The sequence below is a fragment of the Diadema antillarum genome, unplaced genomic scaffold (genome assembly GCF_040938485.1).
Source record: "Diadema antillarum isolate AM-2024a unplaced genomic scaffold, OU_Dant_1.0 seq00001009_RagTag, whole genome shotgun sequence".
Classification (NCBI taxonomy): Eukaryota; Metazoa; Echinodermata; class Echinoidea; order Diadematoida; family Diadematidae; genus Diadema; species Diadema antillarum.
This window is the reverse complement of record NW_027271845.1, coordinates 98,378-123,707: the sequence shown is the minus strand read 5'-3', so window position 1 is coordinate 123,707 and position 25,330 is coordinate 98,378. Positions and strand designations below refer to the sequence as shown.

General features: G+C 39.4%; 1 protein-coding gene across 1 annotated transcript; it reads right to left on the bottom strand.

Annotated features, from left to right (window-relative positions):
• Positions 1-825: 825 nt before the first annotated feature.
• On the bottom strand, positions 826-24,308 carry LOC139742617 (leucine-rich repeat-containing protein 45-like). Its single transcript, XM_071653141.1, has 13 exons — positions 24,198-24,308; positions 16,506-16,851; positions 15,933-16,065; positions 14,113-14,291; positions 13,644-13,772; positions 12,925-13,037; positions 12,426-12,562; positions 9,534-9,669; positions 6,064-6,253; positions 4,899-5,155; positions 3,955-4,128; positions 1,735-1,882; positions 826-1,288 (listed from the first exon to the last, which is right to left on the bottom strand). Exons 2-13 carry the CDS (start codon positions 16,792-16,794, stop codon positions 1,092-1,094), a joined length of 2,082 nt encoding a protein of 693 aa, XP_071509242.1. The 5' UTR covers positions 16,795-16,851; positions 24,198-24,308; the 3' UTR covers positions 826-1,091.
• Positions 24,309-25,330: the final 1,022 nt, after the last annotated feature.

Below are 25,330 nucleotides of genomic sequence, written 5' to 3'. Positions count from 1 at the left end.
ATTACTCATAAGTAGAGTAAGAAACTTTTTCATTTCAACAACGGGAATGTCCAGTGGTTAGCACGCAAAATATGATCAAAAACAGGTAGGACATCTGACTTCGGTGGAGAGCAAAGAGACCTCTCACCACGTGCAAATGACGTGCGATCTGGAAGATCCGGGCTACTGTAAGCAGTGATGGGAATCAGCCAGTAATACATGTGTGTGTATAGTTGTGTGTATGCGTCCGTGTGTGCATTTATGAGTGTCATTTCATAGCTCTTCTGCTATGTCAGGAAGTGTTTCCGCACACACATGCCCCTTCAAATACATGCAGCCACACTCCTTTGTTCTTGTGTTCGCACAGGCGTGACGTCCCTATTGTTGAAAACGCAAGCAATTGCTTGTGCGGGACAAGCAAAAGGTGTTAGCATAAGCAAAAGGTTATGCATATGGATATAAGCAATTGCTTAAGCTAGACCTTTTGCTAGACGAGCTTGTGCTTTTGCTTAAAGCAATTGCTTACAAGCAATTGCTTGTTTTATGCATTCGGCCCACTATTTTCGCTTGTTTTTTAAATATGTGAATAGCACCCGACTCACCAAATTCGCGAATATAATAACCTCGTGAAATGTATGGCATGTACAGTATGACCCTGGCAATTACAACAGCTACACCAAATAATCAAGGTGAAAATATAGGAATGTATGTGTGTAACATTAATTGATTTTGCTGGTCTTTTTATGTTCTTCTGCGGGTAATTGGATTGAATACACACAGTGTGCAAACCGTCTGAAATCCTTGGGAAGATTCAAGCCTGCCTTATCCTCCAAGGAAAGGTCATGACCACTTTATAGCATCAGATGTAGGTTTATGATCTGTACCACATTTCAGCACCCTTGCACATTAGTATCAGCACAGAATGTTGAAAACTGTGATTGGGTTGGCAAAGCAATACCAGCTTGTGGTGAGAAGCACCATCACTTGGTGAATCATCGTTAGGGAGTGATGGGCGGTGTGCGAGGGGCGTGGTCATCGCCTGGGGGTGATGGGTGGTGTGCGAGGGGCGTGGTCATCACCTGGGGGTGATGGGTGGTGTGCGAGGGGCGTGGTCATCGCCTGGGGGTGATGGGTGGTGTACGAGGGGCATGGAGGTAGCTGGAGATGGCTGACTGGAGAGCACTAGCTCTTTGGGTCTCCTCCTCCTGGAGTCTAGCCATGTCTAGCTCCCTGGATCTCAGCTGCTCCTGTACAGCATCCAACTCTCCTTGCTTGCTGGACAGCTCCATCTTGGATCTCCTTGTCACATCTGATAGACAGGAGGAAGAGTGTAGGAACAACAATCTGAATGCAGCAGACTTTTTATCTCTCTTCAAAAAACATATATATCTAAGGATGCATGGCAAAACAAAGTTTGTACATATCATCCAATTGTCATATAAGTCTATTTTCTTTTATCTTTAATTATCAATCTTTGATGTGATGATTCAATCAACATACAAAATATTGAAACCGTATAATGAAATATCACAAAAATAATATCACCAACTCTACCAAGTTTTGTCTACAATGTCACCAATACAATGCCAAGCGCTTTTTGCATAATCACTATCCTTATCAAACTATCCTCAACTGGCAATACCTGCATGTTTCTTACAAAATTACCTTGACCTATCTAAGCTTGTAGGTCATTGTGTAAAGAGGGGGTCAAATAGACCTTTAATGTGGTGAGCAGTGATGTCAGAGGTCACTCACCTGCGAGTTTGGTGTCCAGCTCCTCACAGTGTTCCCTGAGCTCCTGGAAGCCAGCCAGCTTGGTCTCCATACGCTGCAGCTCCTTCTGGTGAAGAAGTTCAGCTTGGTGGACAGCTGAAAGCTTCTCATTGTTCTTTCCTGCCAACTCCTGGAAGAACAGAGACAAGATATCAGAGTCATTGATATTTCACAATTGTAAATCTAAACATGATTGTTCTCAGTTTCTTTAAAAAGGGAGAGAGATTGGAGATCTTGATAAATTTGCCCTGTTTGCCTTACAGTAGATGATGAATAATAGGATAAGTTTTGAGTCTGGTACAATTCAGCTTTGTAGACAAAAGGGGATGATGTCTTTACATAATAAAATATCCAAACTTTGTTTCTTCCTTCCCCAGTATACCCTAGTTACTTTATACAATGCAATTGTTATGCCTCATTTGATGTATTGCAATATTGCTTGGGGACACACATTTAGGACTCATGTACATAAGTTGTATGTTCTTCAAAAGAAAGTTGTCAGGTACATAACAAATTCAAACTATAGATCACCCAGTACTCCTTTGTTTTTGCAGCTACATATTTTGCCGTTTGATGAAATGGTTTCTCTTCAATGCTTAATATTTATGTTTAAATGTCGAGCTCTTCAATATACATTTTGTCTGATGTGTTTGTGGAAAATTCTTCCATCCATCGTTATAATACTCGCCAGAGCAACCTCATCCATCAGCCATATGCAAGACCACAAACTACCTTGAATTCATTCAGAATAGTCTGTGTTAAAGAGTGGAATAAGTTGCCCCGTAATATAATTAATTCTACTACACTGTCTCGATTCAAAATTTTGTGTAAAAGACACCTTTTCGACAGATTGAAATTAGGTACATGAATGTAGAAAATGAGATGAGGTAGCCATGTGTGAAGTGTGCATGCATTTGTGTATGCGTGTGTGTGTGTGAGTGTGTGTGTGTGAGTGTGTGTGTGAGTGTGTGTTGTGTTGTGTATGGGGGAGCTGGTATACGTGTACTTGTCTGCATTTATTATGTTGTATAATTTGTACATTATGTTATATTCCATGTAAATATGTTACACCTTGCCATATACTGTAGTGTATTGTGTAAAGGGGCCCCGACCACAAGCTGTGCTTCACTGGGGTCCCAAACCTATCATTCTGAATTTTTGCAGTTATGTCTTGTATTTTTGTCATGTTTGATTTGGTTTGAATAAACTGAACTGAACTGAACTAGCTACTGTAATTAGTTAATCTATCTGCTTCCAGCACAAACAGTCTGTGGCTCTCATACTGTATCTCCTAGAGAACAGTTGGTGGAAGCATTACGCATCAAGAATGACTTCCCTCTACTTGTGTAAGACTGAGGATTACCTTCTTTAGAAAAATGAGAGATTGTGTTCATCCAAAATAACAAGTTGGGAGTATTGTTTGCCAGTGTGTCACAGTCTTAGTACACTGAAGATGATATTTCCATTATCATAAAAGCCGCGGTCACACTTGCAAAACTATAAAAAGTTTACCTTCAAGAACACTTTACAAAGTTTGTTCATCCATTCACACTGGCAGCCAAACTCCCCAAGTTTTGGTTCTTATAAAGTTCTCAAATCGAAATTTGGGTCACTGGTGCACATGTGCAACAAACAAGAAAGTGCATGTTGTCTTTACAGCTTCGGAGGCACCACGAACGGGAAGTGGGCTGGTCATGTGACAAACTTTGCCAAGTTTCAGCTACGTGCATTAAGACTGCACAAACTTTGAGAAGATTTGCGGGGGTAGGGTAAATTTCCACAGTTCTAAAGGGAAGTTTTGAGAAAAGTTTTGTGCAGGTTTCCTGAGAACTTTTTTAGGAAGATGCATTCAGACTGGCCAAACTTCAAAAACTTTGCCAATGTGACCCTGGCTAAGGAGAGCAACCTAATATTACAATGATGTAGGGACATCAATTCTGGAACACTAAATGTGAGATAACTTTCCCTTTTTGATAAAATCCCCTTAATTATATTCTGGAGATCTGTTAAGGTTGGATGATGGTATCAAATGTGCATATCATTCCATACCACAAGACATATGCAATAGGGAGGCAGAGAAGACATTGCTTGTGGAGCTAGCCAGTTAAAACCATATTGAATCCCCGAGGTCATCATACTTTTAGCTTCAAATAATAGAGTATCTTGGCAGTCGAGATGAGACAAACTGGAGGTAAGTCCCACCTGTGTTAATTCCTGCATGCGTCTCTTGAGAGACTCCACCTCAAGGTTTAGGTTGTTGTTTCTGGCTTGTAGCTCCCCAACCAGCTGACTCTGGTTGTTGGCGTGCTGCTGCACATCATCTTTGGCGTTTTGCAACACCCGCAACTTGTCCTCCAAGAACTTGCTTCTCTGTTGCTGCAAAGGGAAGAGATTAGTGCACATACAGTATATCTCCTTGTTTGTGTGTGTGATTAAAGGGGAGGTCCACATTACTGCCTTCCAAATATGAAACATTTAATCAATACATATAGTGCACATAACTCATAACAAGGTGTTCATTTGTGTCTTGATAAACATGATTTTGTTGTGTATTTTTCATGAAGGCAATATATTCCAGTCATTACAAGGGTTGTATCCCTATATTCCTCCATTCCTATATTCACAAATCTAATCTGTACATACATGCTAGTTGTCCATTTGTTCCCCCTCTCCTTTCATTCTGTGTTGACTTTAGCCTTGTATGCACTTGTGATTATTTTGATGATTTTTCAAGTTATGAAAATGTCACTGAGTAACACAGAATAAACAAAAACTAGATAAAATCAAGGTCAACTTAATATTTCACAACTTACATTGGATATCGAAATAATTAGATATGATAAGATATAGATTTTCCTTTCTATTATTGTTTATACTATGATAAAATTGATTTCCTTTGCCATGGGTCATTCTATATTGCATTGTTTGCAATACGCCAGTTCACAGTTACAATCTGAGCATGTGCAGATATAAGTCATAGCAAACTTCTTTGTATCCATTTAAAACCTTATGGTGGCTGGCAATATTATCATAGTAACCAAGATAACCATCAAGCGCACCACCCTCTTCTACCTCTTTCATCAAGTTCTGTGAGGGAAGTACTAATCACCGTGGCAACAAGGATGACACCTGTGTACACCACCTACCTCTTCTTCTTTGACCTGTTTCTTGGTGGCCAATATTTGTTCCTCCAGACCAAGTCTCTCAGTCAGCTGCTGGGCCTTCAGCCGGCTCAGCTCTTCCTCAATGCCCCTCCGGTGGTCTTCCAGTCGCTCGATGCGGTCCCGGTACGCCCTCTCACTCTCCTCATACCCCTGCCGAAGATGCTGCAGTTCAGACCTGTGCCGGCGATCGATGTCACCCATTTCATCACGGTGCTTGATTCTCTCAACCTGAAGTAGTTCTGTTTCAATACAATACATATATGTACAATCTATTTCACTTCTGCTATCTCAAGTTTTTGAACTTTGATAATAATCTGCTATAAGAAACTCATTAAACATGTAGAAACAAATTGAAAATAACACACAATAAAAAAACTTCATTTTGGGGAAAGAAAATATCTTATTTCTTCTGTAAAAATAAAGATCAGACAGTAGAAAAAAAAATCATGTTTGAGGACTTCTGATGATGAATTGAAATATCAAACTATATAACCCATGCCAAATGAAAAAGCTCACATTACCTATATCGATCCCCATATATGTGTGTTGCTGTTTTAATTTACAAAGTCATAAGCTCCTGTGTTTTGAAAAACCTTTTCTTGGTAATTGCCTGTATAACCCCAACATTACATTTATGCTTCCTACATGACCAATCCTGTTCAATGAATTTGGGATACTACTTTCTGAAAACACACATGAATAAAACAAAATTGTGCAACAGTTTTGTGCACTTTAACTTTGTTTAGATTTATTATGCAATATATCCAGTTATGAAATCAGTGAGATTTAGTTTATATATGAAGAGAGTCCGGTCAACTACTAAATTGGACGCATGTCATTACCGTGTGTATTACGCGTTAGAGGGTTAACAAGTACGCTCAGACGCAACAATACGATCAAGCCATATAAGGTGTAGTTAGCAATGGGCACTGCGTATGAGTGCACTTTGGAAATGACATGGCTCCACAAAGATCACAGAACCAGTTTTGACCAATCACAGGCTTCAAAACTCATGAGCCGAAAAGCGAGTTGGCCACACTCTCTTTATATACAGCACTGCTTCTAACTAGAGCAGTCTTCACTGATGATATTTGTGAGTGCTTCTAGCTACAGCAGTCTTCCCATAAGTCCCTCCCTCTCTTCCAACCTTCTGTCCTGGTGCCCTGCATCTTGACCTCAGCCTGAGAGGTCATGAGTTCTTCCTTCAGTTCATAGATCTGGTCCTGTTGCTGCTGCACTCTTCTCTCCATCTCATCCATCTTGCTCTCTTGCTCCCTGCCCCGCTCCTTGGCTGAAGACAGCTCTGTCATCAGCTTCGTCTCTGCCGCCACTCTCTCCTATAAAGACACATATCATTTCAATCAGACTCCTCTATTCGGCGAGGAATAAAACAATCTCCACTATCAAACAGTACGATGTGAATATCAACCAATCCTCACTCCTCACAGGTACATTCTGTAAGACACATGAACTTGCAAATCAACTGCTCTACACTCCACTCAAATCTACTTCCACACCAACATGACTACCTGGCAAGCCTGGAAAATCTCATCTTCAAAGATATATTTATGCATAAATGCTGTGACCAATAAATTACAGATACAAACAGAAATCTGGATTCCACTTACATCAAACTTTGTGAGGTCATTGATGGTGTTGCATATCATTCAGAAACCAACACCATCATGCTCTGCATTCCATAGAATATCTTTTACCAGCTACATAATTCCTACTAAGGGAAGAATGACCACTGCTCAACACACATCACAAATTTGTAAAGAAATAACAAAAGAAAAGTACACAGAACATAAAAACAAGAGTGACTGATGCCAATGAACAATAAAAAGAGTACTAAGGTGGTTTGCTGGATGACCCATCTGAGCCTTTCATACAGGGTCTATGGGTCCAGTCTCGTAATCATCTTTTAGTAATAATAATCATGATAAATAACATTCATATATTGCTCAATAAAGGCATTTCTCAATGCATTAATATAGAACAGAAATGTTGAATTAAGATAAAGAATATAATTATGAACAGGGCTTGACATTAGTGGTGGCCGGGTGGCCTAGGGCCACTAAAAATTGGTGTTGGGCCACCAAATTTATCTTTTGGCAGCCCGATCAGGCAACTAAGATTCAAAAAGGATTGTTACGTTTACATTTATCTTGGGTCATGACATTTCTTTTTTGGGCCACCAAGTTTTTAGATTTTAGATTTTAGTGGCTTGAACGGGCCATCAGAGAAAATGTTAATGTTGATTCCTGTGATACGTATAGCAAAAGAGAGAAAAAACAAGCAAAAGTAGAAATTACGCAGTGCGTAATATATGTCCCCGCCGGAAGTAGCATTTTGTAGCAAAATGTGCAATATAGGTCAAAAATCAAGGTCAAAGGTCAAAGAAGTCAAAGGTCAAAATTCTGTGTAGAAGTTTTGAAGTGCTCACCTAGTGCCATCACATAAAGCAAACAGAATCGAAATCAGGTTAGAAATGGCGAATTAGTAGCATTTTGTAGCCAATGTACAATATGAGTCAAAAATCAAGGTCAAAGGTCAAAGAAGTCAAAGGTCAAAATTCTGTGTGGAAGTTTTGAAGCGCTCACCTAGTGCCATCACATAAAGCAAACGGAATCGAAATCGGGTTAGAAATGGCGAAGGAGTAGCATTTTGTAGCCAATGTACAACAAAATGTAAGTCAAAAATCAAGGTCAAAGGTCAAAGAAGCCAAAGGTCAAAATTCTGTGTAGAAGTTTTGAAGCCCTCGCCTAGTGCCATCACATAGAGTAAAACGGAATAAAAATCGGGTTAGAAATGGCGAAGGAGTAGCATTTTGTAGCAAAATGTACAATACAGGTCAAAAATCAAGGTCAAAGGTCAAAGAAGTCAAAGGTCAACATTCTGTGTAGAACTTTTGAAGCCCTCACCTAGTGCCATCACATAAAGCAAACAGAATCGAAATCGGGTTAGAAATGGCGAAGGAGTAGCATTTTGTAGCCAATGTACAATATGGGTCAAAAATCAAGGTCAAAGGTCAAAGAAGTCAAAGGTCAAAATTCTGTGTAGAAGTTTTGAAGCCCTCACCTAGTGCCATCACATAAAGCAAACGGAATCGAAATTGGGTTAGAAATGGCGAAGGAGTAGCATTTTGTAGCAAAATGTACAATACAGGTCAAAAATCAAGGTCAAAGGTCAAAGAAGTCAAAGGTCAAAATTCTGTGTAGAAATTTTGAAGCGCTCACTTAGTGCCATCACATAAAGCAAACAGAATCGAAATTGGGTTAGAAATGGCGAAGAAGTAGCATTTTGTAACAAAATGTACAATATAGGTCAAAGGTCAAGGTCAAAGGTCACAACTGAAATTCTGTGTAGAAGTTTCAAAGCTCCCATGTAGTGCTATCATATAAAGCAAACAGAATCAAAATTGGCTGATAAATGACAGAGAAGTAGCAAATTGAAGATTTTGATCACACGGACGCACACACAGACACACGGACACACGGACGCACGGACACAGACACGTACGGAGCCCGTTTCATAGTCCCCTACTCGAACTCGTTCGGCGGGGACAACAAAATGATTATTTGAATAAGTGAGTTTTGAGCACTGATTTAAACTTGTCTACACTTAAAGCATTTTGAATGTGAAAGAGGAGTTTGTTCAAAAGAATGGAGCAATGACAGAAAATTCCCTGTTTCCATAATGGGTACAAGTGTGAGGACCATATAACTGCGGAGTGGAGGATGAACGGAGAGATCAGGTTGAAATAGAGAAGTGGACAGAAATCAAGTATTTGAGATAAGATGGGGCAACATTACTACATATCTTATAAACCATAAGGAGTTCTTAGGTGATACATTGATGTATGGGGAGCCAATGTAGGAATTGCAGTATTGTGGTCAGATCTTTTGATGTCAGATGTGACATCAAGTCATGCCTTCTAACATCACCTCTGTAAGACAGAGATGATATTGAGGTTTGTTGAAAAAATCGGAAATCAAAATTTTCAGGTGATTTTGATACATGAAAAAGGCAAAATGTCTATAGACTTGAAACAAAAAAAAATCGGAAATTAGATTTAAATCTACAGAATATCATGCCTGGTAAGAGGCAAAACACTGTGAATTCAAACTTCTGGTATTTTTAGTACCCTTTTGAAGCACATTGGGAAGTGGACTACTTTTGGCTCGGCTCAGTTAGGAACGCTACACTACAGGAGTGTTCGAGCACTCCTCTGGCGCTGTTTAGGTACAGTTTGGTTCGCTTTAGGAGAGCACTCAAATGCACTCTATGGTCTATCCACTGAGCCACAGCAGTTCTGACTCATGCACACAAAAGGACCCTATTCTTCTTAAGGTGTATGGGTGAGAATGATCTGAACAGCTCATGTAAATGTAAACTAGAAGCTCGTGAAAAAATGCCAACATCTCTAGTTTTACCCTTGGTGATTGTAACAGTTAGGTAAAACGTAAAGACCAGGCAGTTCAAATCGCATGAGAAATGATGGAGAACAGTAATTGTATCCATGCCATTTAGGACATCACATCCAATCTTCTACACACAGTAACTAAAAGACTTCTAATCTCATGCTACAGAGTGCCAATTTTAGAAGAAACAAACCTCTCTTGCTGCCTGCATTTCTCTTTGCTGTGATGTCATCATGGTGGACATTTCTTGCCTTGTGTCTTCAAGGACTGTACTCAGGTCATGTGACTTCCTTTCAGCCAATGACAGCTCTGCCTCTGTCTTTGATAACCTGCCACAGTGACGTGTATCAGACATGTGTTAGAAATGTGATTCCAGAGTAAACAAGTGGAAGTGTCAGGTGAAAAGCTACATATCTACACTCAGGTAAAGATACAAAAACTACCAATGAATGTATTCTTTTCCCATGCTGATTACAATAGTCTTATTTTGAAATTGAATACTGAACTACCGAAATTGTCACTTTGGTTCCAGGGCAACGTGTTATCTCTCAACTTGTCGAAAACGAGTTTTATTCATTTTAAAGGTTATAGAAGAACAAATCATGATCCAGAAAATAATGTGTTACTCATAGATGATATTGCAATTGAACAAAAATCATGTATAAAATCTTTGGGTGTTGATATTAAGGAATATTCAAATTGGTCTGATCATGTCAGACATATATCAAATCCTATTGCACGCAATATTGGTGTTCTACGTAAATTACGGTATTTTCTTCCGGTAGAAACTCTTTTTGTATTGTATAATTCACTCGTCTTGCCATATTTAAATTATTGCAACATTGTCTGGGCAACTTCATACAGTAGTACAAATTCAATATTTTTGCTCCAAAAGAAAGCCATGCGTATTTGTGCTGGGACTGATTATAGAGCTCACACAGACCCAATATTTCAAAAGCATAACATTTTGAAAATTGATGACATTAATTTTTTACAGACTGCTACCTTCATGTTTCCCTACAATATTCAGTGTTTACCTTCTTATTTCATGAATATTTTTCAATAAACAAATCCACTCCTACCCTACAAGAAATGCCTCCAATATTCATCTTATAAATCCCAGAACTTGTTTAGCTAAAAAATCAATTCGGCACACTGGCCCAGACGTATGGAATTCTTTACCATCTCAGTCCCATGCAATTCACTCAATTGGTTCCTTTAAAAGATTTGTTAAACATATGCTTGTTGCTAAATATCAGTGACTTAATTTACATATCCAGAACATGAATTCTTTTGTTACTTGAAGCATCTTCATTCTATGTTGTACTCTGCCTTCTGTTGTAGGGATGCCATGGAATGTTTCTCTATCTTTATACACAGATGTAACTGGTCCGTATGTTGCTACACCCAGCCGTTACCTGGCAACAGGGTGAATGCACCTGCAATAGTGTTGTATTTGCATAGTGTGTTATTGTACAGTGAACGAGGAGTCTTTCTTTCTATTTCTCTCTCTCTTGTTCTTTCTCACCATCTTTCATTATCGCTGTCCCCTTCTTCCTTGTTTTTCTCTCTTAGCATCACCTGTGTACATGTCCTTGTATGTTTTGTTGTGTAACTGTTTTTGTTGTTTAAAAATAGTTTGTTTTGTTGTAGTTAAGTAAACCGATAGTTGGTTGAACTGTTTATTTATTCATTTGTGTACGAGGCCCCAATATCAAGCTCGGCTTCCTGGGGATCCTCCTGTATGGTACCTTGACTCTTTTTTTTTTTTTTTTTGTTTATTATGATTATGTCTTCGTTCTTTGTCACAATGATTTGATTACCTGTCATGTGCAAAATCAGCCATGAATTTTTATGAATCATGTGTTTATTTCTGAAAGTGATTAGTTGATTATATTGTACCATACAGAAACAATAAAATGAAATGAAATGAAATGAAATAAAATCACACCAGTGATCAAGCATACATTGTATGATCTATGCCATCTCGAAATCATCTCTTGACTTACTAGTTGATCTCTCTGACATACTTCTTACAGAATGTTCAATGTTCAAAAGCAATATCAGGGTAACATTTTGGAGGAATATGCATACACTGCATTTGGTCATTGCATGAACATTTCCTCCATTTTAATACTTTGTATGCATCCATTCAGCTGCATACTTATGTTACACCAAGTGCTAACTTAAAATCACTGCAGTCCTGATTAATCAAAAGCAACTAAAATGTGATTTGCCATACAATAAACATCACTTTTCTGTAAACTACCGTTTTTAATGTATTAGTATCATCTGGAGTTATCCAGTAAGATGTTGTTTCATTTTTCACAGAAGGGCAAAGCATAATACATGAGTATTCATAAGCTCCCAATTATATATCAACTCACAGTAAGTTCACACAGTAATAACTAGTACCAAATTCATTAAATGGAACTGACTGGTGTATAATAACTATTTTGCCTACTGACTGCATACCTTCCATCAGGCTTGGGTCTGAAACTTTGAAATGGTTCTTACTTACACAAATGTCTCACGAAAGCAATTGACTAATTCTGTGGTTTAGTACCAACAGTATCCAAAGGGATAAGACACACATATGTTTCAAGTAAAATAAAGATGACCGATTCCAATGATGGAATTCACTGGCATTCACAATGTATCCATCCTGGCTACCAATGGACACTTGGCAGGACATAAATGTTTGTTTGTGAATCTATTTGGTGGAGTGCCACAACAATATGCAACTCAACACAAAGTGTCTTCCTCTTTAGTTGAAGAGTTTGATTGCAAAACAAGTTAACTCCATTTTTGTCAATTTGAGATATTTGAGATTAAACCTGCTAGAAAACAAAGGAAATAATAAGAAAATACAGAATATTTTGATCATAATTTCAAGAATATTCCTTGTTATCCAAAAAGTGAGGTATCACCGGAAGAATTTTATTTTGCTTTATCTGATGATGGACGTAAACCTAAAATGTTTAAAAATGGCACTTAATCTGTTTTGCGATCAAGCTCTTCAGTTGTAATTGTACACAGTGTAGAGATATGTCAAGATGTTGGTGTTTAAAGCCTACAGACTTACTTGGCAGCCATGGCATTGAAGGCTGACTTCCTCTCTGCCAGTGCTTCCTCCAACATCCTGAGCTTCTTACTGGAATCTCGCTTCGTCCTTCCCATCTGGTCAGTCTGCTGGTCAATCCTCTGAAGAAGATCTCTAGCCTGTGCACAATGTCAATGACACTGTCATGTAAGCACCTCTCTCTACAATGTTCATGACACAATGCTTCACCCAAATATATGTGTTGATTGAGTGAATGCAGTAATATCATGAGATAACATATGTGAAGTATTAGTATTCAGTATCAAACATTAAACTAGCTTCAGATTCTGTCGATGAATGGATAATTCCAGTGAAAAGGGGGGGGGGGGGTATGAAAAAAATGGCAAGCCTCAGTATTGGCCTCTGCATTTCTTTCTTCTTCCTTTTTTAAAACACAAGGTGATATTGACAGTCCAAAAGAAAGGCAGAAGAGGGATGTGATGAGAGTCGCATTATGTAATTTCCTTACTAGAAGACGCACCTGTTGGGTCTTTTCATTCTTGAGTTGCCTGATCTCTCTGGATAAGATGTCCTGCCTGGTCTGGTGGGAGGCAGCCAAGCTGGCTCGCTCCTTGTTCCTCTCTTCTAGCAGACCTTCCCATCATAAACATACGAAAACAAATCATAGAAAGCAAGAAACTACTACATTCCAAAATCTTTGTGAATGTTTCACGTTGATAGAGATTTAGTACACCCTAAAATGCTCACCCATAGCAGCAGACAAGTCATATCATTCACTCCAAGGTTCTCTTATCACAGCTTTGATTTACATCTGACACTTTTATAGTATGGCAACTTCAAACTTGTGCATCTGATGCCCTCAGCACTTATAAAATACATCTACATATTTTGGTCTCTTTCATGAACATGGGCTTCTGCATTTATAAAAAAAAAAAAATCACATCTATAGATCTTGAAAACCCCAGCTGAATTTACTCATACTTTAAAGGAATCAATTCCCAAAAGGGCAATTTTGAAAGCAACAATACTGTTAACATTCATACAAATCATTCATTCAGTTTACTTCAAATTAATATGGCCTGGTCTTAAAAATCAAAACAAGAATAGCAATTAGTGGGACTAACTCTAAGCATTAGCCAGTAACAAAGACTGATATGACAATCTCCTGGACTGATATCCATTACAAAAATACCCATAATTTCTACAATCTTTCCCAGTTGAATGGTTGTAACTGCTTACCAATAGCCTTGATGATGTCCTGTGGGATGTTGTTGCCTGCCAGCTCTATGGCTGTGATGCTATGGTTGTGTTTTAAGCCAGCTAAAAGGGCTCTGCCACCAACAATGCCAACATTGTTCCACCTCAGATCTTACAAAGACAAGGACAAATTTGCTCATAGTGAATACCTTCGTTTCATTACTTTCAATAACTTTTCTATTCATCCAGTTCACAAACACACAATTATCATAAATAATATTACTTATCAAAGAAATGAATGCTGTGCCTCCTTGCCACTCACTTTTATTCTCCTCTTGTCCAAAAATTAATGAAATCAGTTCTCCACAGCAGAGCAGAAATTGCACACATACACCACAGTTAAAAGCGTAGGAACACAAGAATGGCGGTCAACTTGAAAAAAGTAAACAATACAGAGAATTAAGTGTGTATCTTTGATGGTTACAGTACATTCAGTAGTAAGATGATTTACCAATGGTCTTTATTGAGCTGTTTCTGGAGATTGCAGTGGCAAGATGATCAGCGCCATCATGGCTGACCTGGTTGTTTCTCAGGTCAAGCACTTCAAGGCTGTTGTTGGCAGAGAGTCCTTCAGCCAGAACACCAAACCTTGCACCATCTAATCCAAGACTATTCCACTCCAGGCATAATCTGGCACAGCAAAGTTCACAACCGCATTCTTAATCAGATGCACATCATAATATCTTAATTAAAGATGATCAAATGAAAAGAGTAACACTGAAATGAGGCTAAGCTTATTCTTGGTGCAGTGCAAGTTTTGTGTTTGCATGAAAGGATGACAAATTAAATTTTGTTAGATTCTCTGCACACAGCATGCCATCAAAACGCAGGGAAGACTGTGATAAGATGTACATGACACTTACAATGAGTAAAGAAACCTAGTCTGAGAGAATAATTATACTAAGCAGAATAGAGTCCAAACATATCTGACACCTCTCTTTGGCAGTCATTAGCCCCTCACAGCCAGAAAATATCCCCCTCCTAGAAAACATAGTGATATATACCCTGCATATACTGACTATCTGTCTAGCACAGCAAGCCACCACTGATTTGTTCTACATGTATTTCTATTTTCATCCATTTTCTATCTATTTTCACTTGACTGTTAACCTGCATCAGCATGCCCAAGTTGAGCTGCAGCTGCAGTCATTAGATCAGCTTCAAAAAAAGTTGTGACATTGAATCAATCAAGCAATCAATACAACGTAGGGCACTGTAGAACCAGAAATGTTCACATGTATTCTAATTTCCTGAATTTCACAAGAGCCAAAAAGTCAAAATGCACACGAAAGTTCTTGTCTACACTATAGGCATTGAATGGCAGTAGCAATTCGCGAATATTCTATGCTGCAAAAAGCCTGTCGGCTCCAGTTTGCGAAAATTTCATGCTGCAAAAATATCTTGCTTTACAGTACAGATTACAAAAACTTCTGAAAGTTATGAATGCTGGCCACAGCATGACCGTGAATCATATTTCATCACAGGCTTCTAGATTTTGAAAAAGAACCAATTGCTTGCGTGTGCATGTTGGAAATCTTCCACTCTTTTCAAACCATAATTTCTGGAGTGCTCATTCATCACACTTCTTGTGCTGTTTACTCACTTGTATTCTATAATCTTAATTTAGACACTCATAACTTCAGGACTTGGCCATGAATATCATCTACGCACTGGCTTTATTTTGACTTCATCTTACTATAATTTCTAAACAAAATTTAAGGATACATTCAGTTAATAAATGTTTATACTTGCCATACATGTGCACTAATAAGCCTACACAAGAATTGATAAAGCAACTTGACAGATATATATCTTCTAAGCACTTTATCAGTCCATTGTCTTGAACAAGACAGTTTGTACTGATTTTGTCAGCATAACGTGTATTACAAATCATAATGGCAACAAGCCTATCTACAGTGGTCACCCATCTACGACAGTCATCCCTAATCCTTACCCTTGAGTGGCTCTTCTATAAAGCATGGACTGTACTTTTTCATGACCAGCGAACCCAGGGATGACCTGTTAAATGTCTTATTACACTTTAGAAGCTGGGATAGGCTCAAGCCTGGTGGCCTTATTTTGTTGTTGTTGTTTTTTGGTTCATTACACAGCATGACACTACATGACAGTATAGAAGTGCCGGCGGCAGACCTCTGTCTTTTCCTGGTGGATTAGTGCACACACATGGCTTTCTTTGCACTACACAATTCTGTTTGAGGAGGAAGTCTATAATATATTTCTGGTAGGAGGCTGACCCTCTGGAGGTATTACCTTCTAATGGTGTGATTCTGTCTGAGGAGCTTGCCCACACTGTCTGCACTTCCTGACCTCAAATTGTTGCCTTTCAGGTCCAAAGCTCTGACAGATGCATTAGAACACAAACCATGGAGGAGGGGCTTGGCTCCTGGAACAAAAGACACTTCTTGAATGATCTGCTCTTGACTTGCCAAGACTACTTGATTTATTGAATGTTACAGATGACCATTAACTTGTTCATATGAATATGCACCCAATACTTTCATCAAGCATCCAAATAAATGCTAAAATGTTGATCCAAAATTATTAATCTTTTTTTTTTTTCATATAAATATACAAGGTGCTGCAAAGTCTGGCAAACAGTGTTGTTGACATAGTATGATTCCTTTAAAAAAAATCACTCTTCTGCTTTCATGTGTTTGCTGCTTCAAGATAACTATTTGAATATTTCTTTATTTCACAAATAATACACACTTGCACTTATCTTCTTTCTTTCTGCCACAAAGGTCTCAAAAATGGTTGTTCTCCACAGTAACCAGACCAATAGCAAAAAGATTCCAAGAGAATTCACAGAGTTGCACCTCTAACCTTCATCACCAATCAAGCAGTCTGCCAGTCGCACTTCCTGAAAGCTGTGGTTGGTGGCCAGAGCCGACCCCAGCACAGAGCATGTCTGGGCAGTCAGAGATATGGTGGAGAGGTCCAATGTTGAGGGAGAGGAGATTCCTGCCTTTCCAGAAGGAGTGCTTTGTGAACCCCTCTTAGAAGATCCAGGGCCCCCTCTCAAGGTGGGAGCTAGCTGTGCTAAGACACTCTGTTGAGGTGAAATACCATGCTCTCTACAGATCTGCAAGTAGACCACCTTAAAGGCTTCCATGACTCTGTCACTGCTATACCCCTTGGTATGACGAATGCTCCGGCACCATATACATCACTGCATTGTGCATAAAGGAGTACAGTTACTGTCAGGAATACCTGTGTGTGGTGTGGCATAACTTATACCAATAACATTGTACCATAGGCTTATTTGAGCAAACATATTACACTGGTTAGGATAATCAGAAGATATATACAGTTTACCTAAGTTGTTCTTTATTTCATATTTCTTAGATTTTTGTCCTTGTATAATGAAAAATTATATCATTTTGCACAAAAATACTTCAATGAATACTGTAAAACCTGGAATGTTTCCATGAATTTTAATTTCACAAATTTTGCGAGAGCCAAGATCCACAAAATTAAAATGCACGCAAGAGTTCTTGTCTACACTGCTGCATTGAATGCCAGTGACAACTTGCAAAAATTCATGCTGTAAGAAAGGCCGTTGGCTCAGATTCAAGAGAATTTCATGCCGTAAACTATCTTGCTTTACAGTAAAACATACCTTGAAATGTGGCAAAATGATCAAGTCTTGTCATACTGACTACCAGTACTTTAATCGCTTGAAGACTAGTCTGAGTATACTAGTCTGAGTAAGGGGTTAATGTTCATACACTACATTGCAAAATTTGCTGCTGTGATATCACACTGCCACTTTCCAACCAGAAGTGTGCATGGATGTATCCAAAGAGGTTCTGAACCTCTTTGACTGTATCCTCCGGTGTGTGCACAAGCTCGCTCTGAAAATCTCACAGCTTGCGCGCTGTCTGTATGTGCTGGATGCGTGATGTGATGTGACGTCACGTCATGCAGGACTCCAGAAAAATCGCCCAAAGGTTAGCGGACGGCGGAATTGACCAAGAAAGTAAACCCGTTATACAGTTGTACCTACAAAGTGATTACCGTAGTTTGCTAACAAACTGGAGTACCCACCTACTCTATCAGTGTAGAATAGTAATTTGGAATATATGCACAATATCAGGTTAGTACTGATTTTATTTTTCTCGTTACAAATTTTTGTAAAAAGATGTCAGACTTCAGCTTCACGAGGCTGATTCGTGTGTGGAGAGGTGAGAGCCATAGAAAAAAGCACCGAAAATATTTAGTCGGATCAGGCCGCTAGGTGCGGCAGCCTTGCATTGAGCGAACCCGCTGGCGCCCGTGTTTCGATGGGTCGCTGTGAATAGGTTGACTAAAACTCAGTTGTTGTAAAAAAAAAAACAGACAGAATTTTTTCTTCTTTTCATCATGAATAGTGGACATGTGTGTGTAACAAAAAATCACCGTGCAAAGTAATCGCACCAGCGACCCCAACCCGTACCGAGTCGGGGTCGCATGGCAGCCCTATGGCTATCGAAGAACCGCCTGAGATGGCTTAGCATTTCGGTGACCAGAGACCAAAATACAGGATTTTACACTGAAATTCGTAGCCATACTGTTTGAATAGATAAGATACTTACAATCAGAGGCGCGGAAATCAATTTACAATATAATCTTTTCAAGAGTTCAGTGAAGGATTTTATCCGAGGTTTTAGTCCCTCCGCACTTCGTATCATAGTACAACTTACACAGCACATGCGCTAACAGTCTTGCTGTCCATCGGGTATGGATAAAACGTAGCACATGTAATACACAATGTATGCGTGTGGCAAAAAACAAACAGGACAGCTAGCTGAGAACTGAAATGAATATTCATTTGCGCATGCGCAGATCATTTTATTAACGTGATGTGTTGAAAATGGCGATTCGCATCTCACGGAGACGGTCTCAAAGATGATGACGATTTATCTTATTTTCGGAGGTAATGGTGAGGGGTAGGGTAAAGCCCCCAGTATTCGGTCATTTAAGCTTTTCTGCAATATTTTTTAAACTAAAATGATACATACGTATACATCATATCTACAGCAATGTATGTGAAATATATCAAATTTCTTTAATCTCAATTTTCATTTTGTTAAAGGACAAGTTCACCTTCATAAACATAAGGATTGAGAGAATGTAGCAATATTCGTAGAACACATCATTGAAAGTTTGAGGAAAATCGGACAATCTGTTCAAAAGTTATAAATTTTCGAAGTTTTTGTGCAGTAACCGCTGGATGAGAAGACTACTGCAGTGTGTGAATAACTTCGATGTCACATGCGTACAACAATATAAGGAAAATATAAAGAGAATTTCACAAAATTTCATCTTTTGAAAAAAGTACACATTCCCCCGACTCGTTACCGACAAATGTTATGGGTAATATTATTCCCCCTGCCTTTAGAAAGAGGCAAGTCAAGTGCTCTTTTATTATGCGTAAAAAGTGAAAATATGTTGAATTTTCTGTACATTTTCTTTGTACTGTTGTACGCATATGACTCACAAGCTGTAGTAGTCTCCTCATCCAGCAGTTCCAACACAAAAATTTTAAAAATTCATAACTTTTGCATCGATTGTCCAATTTTCCTCAAACTTTCACTGATGTGTTCTACTAATATTGTTGCATTCCCTCAATCCTTATGTTTATGAAGGTGGACTTGTCCTTTAAACATCTCACAGAATTGCACAAATTCCCAAAATATATCACCTTGAAAATCCCCCAGAATACATTTACCGCAACCAGTATTCGGTCATGCAATGTGCGCGTCCAAAGTCAATGCATGTTCACGCTGGGATCACAGCAGCTGAAAAATGCGCTGCGCACTGCCTTGCTGGCGCAAAATTGCATCGGGTACGTGGTGGCGCCCGTTGGTGACTGAATACTGGGGAATCGGCACTTGCATTCAACCCTTGTACATTGAGTCACTGCATCAGCACATACGGAAATTTTGTTTTTCTTTTGTGTTTTTGAGGATACCATCACACTCCAAGCTTGCGATTGTGAGCAAGAAATCCCGCAAGAGAATGGCCTATTTTTCGATTTTTAGAGCTTTTTCGGCGACCCTCTCTTAAAACTGGGCTTGATCTGCATGCACTTTGGGAAAGTCGTGCCGATTCTGCATTTTTTACAGTAAAATTTGGGATTATGGATGGGTCTTTGGAGGGGACTAAGGGACTTTCCTGTTTTGAATAAGAGTGCAAGTACTGGTATGTGAATTGATGTGATTTGCATGAGTTGTGACTGCAGAACTTACTGGCTGGTGATAAGTGGTAAGTGACCGAATTCCGGTAGGTGACTGAATACTGGTACTTTTACCCAACATAGTTGCCTATAATATTCAACAATATGGTATTACAACATGTGACTTTTCGTTGCGAATCCAAGTACAAATGTACAAGTGTCATTTTGAACGATGAGTTGTTTACTGAATTGCAAGCATCGCAGTGCATTTGATTACTTCACTAAATTGCATTCCCCACAAGTCGTCGGGGCACTGTTAGTCACTGGTTACAGCGCCCCGCGCCGGGGTTACGTGCAAAGTTGCAACAATTTATATGTCAGATGTGAGATGAATAAAAAGTGAACAGAGAGTGCAGGGAGCTTCACGAGTCTCTCTCCCCCGGGGCGTCATGACGAGGCTCTCCGGAGGCCTCATGAGGCGGAGAAGTGCAGTGCTTGTACGGGGAAGCAGACCTCGTTTCCCGTACTGATATCGATAACATAGATATGTAGTGTCATTAATGAAGATTACATTTAATGAGTTTGAGGTGACAAAAAAATGATGTCAAGTAATCAAAACTCAAAAGCGATCGTAAAGCGATCGCTGAGCTCTCTTTGTGTTGTGGGCCGTGCACTTGCCGGTAACGGTACAGCCCTGTCTAACCTTCTGAACCTTCTGAAAGTTATAGCCAGCAGGGCAGCACACTGCATATCGCTGACTTTGGTGTTGAATACACGTGCGTGGTTATGCTGTAAGTGCCCCCTTGAAGCTCTCCGACGATGACACCTTAACTACTGTAAAACATGAAATATTCGCGGCATGAAATTTTCGCGAATTGGAGCCGAAAGCCTTTTTCGTGGCATGAAATTTTACGAATTGCTACTGGCATTCAATGCATGTAGTGTAGACAAAAGCTTTCGCGTGCATTTTAATTTCGCAAATTTTGGCGCTCGCGAAATTCGCGAAATTAAAATGCACGCGAAAATTTCTCGTTTTACAGTATATCATTTTCTAATTTATTCCATGCCATGGGAGTCCTTACAAAAATGAGTTCTTGTATGTATCCATTCTTGCAAATGGTATTTGGATTTGCATGTCATTTTTCCTCCTTGTTTTCCTTTCTGGCAAATATGTGATGTACTTATTGGCTGATATCCCCACCATTCCCCGCTGTATCTTAAATAACATGGTCAATCTATTCCTTTCTCTTCTTGTTTCCAGTGTTTCCCATTTCAAATCAGCTAGCATCTGTGTGACACTGCTACTCTTGCTGTAGTTTCCTAGGCAGAAGCGTGCTGCTTTCCTTTGTATCCTTTCCAACTTCTCAATCTGGCCTATCTTGTGTGGATCCCAGGCGCAAGATGCGTACTCCAGTATGGGTCTTACTAGTGTGGAATAAGCTGTTGCTTTTACTTCCTTGGGACAAAACCAGAGGTTCCTTCTCAAGAATCCCAGTGTCCGGTTTGCTTTAGTGACAGTGTTGTCTACATGTTCCCCCCACGAAAGCTTGCTGTCAATTTGAACTCCGAGATAGGGCTGGGAACTTGAATGATGGAGGGTCTGCCCACAAAAGACATAGTCTCGAGAGGGTGGTTTCTTTTTGTTAGAGATAACCACAATAGAACACTTAGAAGGATTAAATGACATCTTCCATGTGTCTTGCCATGTTTCAAGAGCCCTGAGATCTTCTTGCAGGATGTCCATATGTTCTTCTTCTGTGACAGATGTGTATATCAGACAATCGTCTGCGAAGAGCCGCGTTGTACATTTAATGTGTTCTGGGAGGTCGTTTATGTATGTCAGGAACAAAAGGGGTCCAAGAACCATGCCTTGAGGTACGCCTGACAGAACTTGTTCTTCCGAGGACATACTTCCTTCACAGACCACCCTTTGTATCCGGTTTGTAAGGAAGTCCCTGATCCATACTTGTAGGTTGTTTCTAATACCATAATACTCAAGTTTTCCTAATAACCTTTCATGGGGTACTTTATCGAATGCCTTTGAGAAGTCCAGTATTGCCATGTGAGTGGATTCCCCTTTATCCAATGACTGTGAAATATCATCAACTGTGACTATTAACTGTGTTTCTGTTGAGCGTTTTGCTCTGAATCCATGTTGTGAATCCACAAGTACTCCATTCTCTTCAAAATGGCCCATGATGTGAGAGTGAATAATATGTTCTAAGATCTTGCATGTGATGCTAGTCAAAGAGACTGGTCTGTAACTATCGGGTGCTTCCTTACTTCCCTTCTTGAATATCGCACAGATGTTTGCTTCCTTCTACTGCCATGGTAGTGATCCTTGGTCAATTGAGGACTGGAATAGATCTGTGAGTATTGGTGCTAATTTCATAGCGAACATCTTCAGGAACCATGGTGGCAACTGGTCTGGTCCTGGTGCTTTATTTGGCATCAAATTCATCAGTTGTTTCAAAACTCCCGCTTCAGAGATGATTAATTCTGGAATATCCCCAATGGCACTGGGTCCCATTGATGGAACACTTTCCTTGCTTTCTTTTGTGAATACACTTGCAAATTGGTGATTGAGTGCTTCCGCTTTCCCCTTGCTATCACTTATAATAGTATTGTTTACCACAAGATCTGCAACTCCCTTCTCCCCATTTCCCAGGCGTTTCATATAAGACCAGAACTGCTTAGTGTTCTCCTTCATTGCTGTGATGAGATTCTTTGATGTAAAATCTTGTTCAGCTTTATTTAATTCTTTCCTTAATTCCTTTTGGCACATTACAAAGGCATCCCAGTCTCTTTTGTCTCGAGTTTTCCTTGCCCTGTTGTACACCCTCTGTTTTCTGCATCTGAGTCGGTGGTGGTGCCTAGTAAACCACGGTAGGCTACCTGGTTTAGCGGCTGTTTTCTTTGGGATATGTTTATTCATAATATGTTTGATTTTTGTTTCAAACAAGTCCCATTTTTCCTGAACGGAGGTCTTCCCCATCAAATAAAACTGTTCCTTTAATTCATCCAGCTCATTTCCAATCTGATCCTCATCTGCTTTACCACGTACAAAATATTTCCTCCTGGGCTGATGTTTCCATTTGGCCGACAGATCTAAGTTTGCGATGACTATGTCATGATCACTTACTCCTGGCTCTACCTTGATATCCTGCACAAGACTTGTGTTGTTTGAGAAAACTAAGTCCAAGATATTGCCTCTTCTAGTTGGTTCCTTTACATGCTGATTCAGTCCAAAACCCGTCACGGTCCCGAACAATAATTCTGCTGTTTCCTTAGATGCAGAATGGTCCTGTGCTATTTTAGAATCATCCCAATTGATGTTTGGCTGGTTAAAATCACCTGAGAGCACTATGTTGTACCTCTTGCCTTTGTTGCATATCTTCTCGAAAGAATTTTCAAGTTCATATACAAACTGTTTATCATCATGTCTGGGCTTGTATGCAGTACCAATCAAAAATGAATGCCGGCCTTTTAATTCAATTTGATTCCACATTATTTCAGTATCTGTTTCAAACTCCTCTTTGTGAATCATAATGAGGTCCTTCTTACATGCTGTTAGAATGCCCCCATGAATACCCTCACTCCTGTCCCTTCGATAAACATTTTAAGTATCAGGAAAAATTTCACTATTGTTTATCTCCGGTGAAAGCCAAGTTTCTGTCCCCTGTATGATATCAGGTTTAACCCCGGGACGCTCCGTGTACACAGTTATACTGTGGGAGCACTGCGTGTTGGGGCTGGTCGCAGTTTAACCCCGTCGCGGAGGTACGTATTTGTCCGTATGGGGTCGCTGCTGCGGTTAGTCGCAGTTAAGCCCTGTCGCTATAGTCTATAGCTATACAGAGACTGGGCGGGCTGTGTAATTTATAGAAACGCTGATAGACTTTATTAGTGAAGTTTAGTCATGTCACAGTGGTCCCGTAAGTGTATAACTTTAGAACTCTGTAAAGAGCCGCCAGTTGTCGAATTGGTAGTAAATTTATACGACTTAAACTTACGAGTAAATTAGCTGAGCTGAGGAAAATCAAAACATGATGATGGCCGATGGAGGCCCGAGGTGAGGGAGGTCTAACGGCGTTAGTGTCTAGTAGGCCCTACTAAGTCTAAGTAAGTTTAGGTGTCTATTCTAGTGTCTAAAGGTTAGACACTTAACGTTGCGTTAGTGGAATAGTGCCGTGGCGTTAGAGTTAAATTCAAGTTAACAAGTACGAACGTCGATGTACGCGTATGGGACTACACTAACCGATGACAACAACCTTGACAGAATAAGAAAAACAGTTTGCTTTCTTCTGAGTATTTTCAGCAACTAATAACAAAATTTGGATTCTACAGGCACGTCTTACCTTTATGTCACTCAAAGAGATATGAAATATCTAAATTACTCCTTGTTCATCAGTTCACATGAGAAAATAAACAGAGGCAGATTCAGGAGTACCAGTACACAATGGTACAGCAGGAGAGTACGAAAAGTCTTGTTGACAAAAATTCAAATGAGAAGCGCGCCCTCACTTTCCGCCGACCCGACAGCTAGCTGCCAGTTCGTCTGACAAATACTGGCAGACCGCATTGATTCGCAGTCTGACCACCACCGCTGATGAGATCGTTTGCAAACTGGTGATGACTGACAAGATCTACGCACCCAGTTCCCATGCAGTAACACGTATCAATACAGGCCTACAAGGTACAAAAGAATGATCTGATCAAAATAAAGTACAGTCTCATTATAGCGTTCTTGTTAGAACAGTATTGTTGAAATTCAAGATTTATAAATACAAGTTCAAAATTTTGAAATTCCCTGCCCAGTGACAAAGAGGAAATCTCCGTTTTGGAAATGAAAAAGTCATCTGTAGCCTATTAGGGCTTATAGAGGCTAATTATAGTTATTTTGTCAATAGGGTGTTTAATATATACGTATGTTTTTCTTAGCGAGGCAGTTTTATTAATTAGATTATATGTAAAATCTTTATTTTTTTGTGATGTAAATATTAGTGACGAGGAAATAAGTTTCTTGCAGGAAAGTCAGTGTGTGTTTAATTACAAATAATTTTTTAAATTCACATAATATGCAAAAATTGATACTAGTTTCAATATGGACGTTTGTAGGCCTCTTACATTTAATATGTTATATTGTCAAATTGTTTTATGATATGTTATATATGTTGTTTTTCCAATATTCATACATGATTTTTAGTTTCAGTTGGTAAACAAATTCATTAATTTTGTTAGTTCATTCATTCACCCATACATTAATTCATTCATCCAAATCAGTCTTTGTTCAACAAATCAAAATTTGTCGGGCTTTCCTGACTGAATTTGTTCGCTCTGCATAAGATATACGTCGGCACAGAGTTATCGACGTGTATCTCGAATTCGTCCATAAAGTAAGAATGATGTCTGGTAACTGTGCAATGGCGACTGTCCAGGCTGAAATACTTAATTTAGTTTCCCATTTGCAGTCGCCTTGATCAACTCCGTA

Excerpts from the sequence above, each read along its gene's own strand:
- LOC139742617 (XM_071653141.1), bottom strand. The coding sequence starts at position 16,794 with ATGGAAGCCTTTAAGGTGGTCTACTTGCAGATCTGTAGAGAGCATGGT. Across the intron at positions 13,773-14,112 it reads CAGCTCAATAAAGACCATTG|ATCTGAGGTGGAACAATGTT; the intron begins GTAAATCATCTT and ends TGTCTTTGTAAG. Across the intron at positions 6,254-9,533 it reads AAATGCAGGCAGCAAGAGAG|GAGAGAGTGGCGGCAGAGAC; the intron begins GTTTGTTTCTTC and ends GTGTCTTTATAG.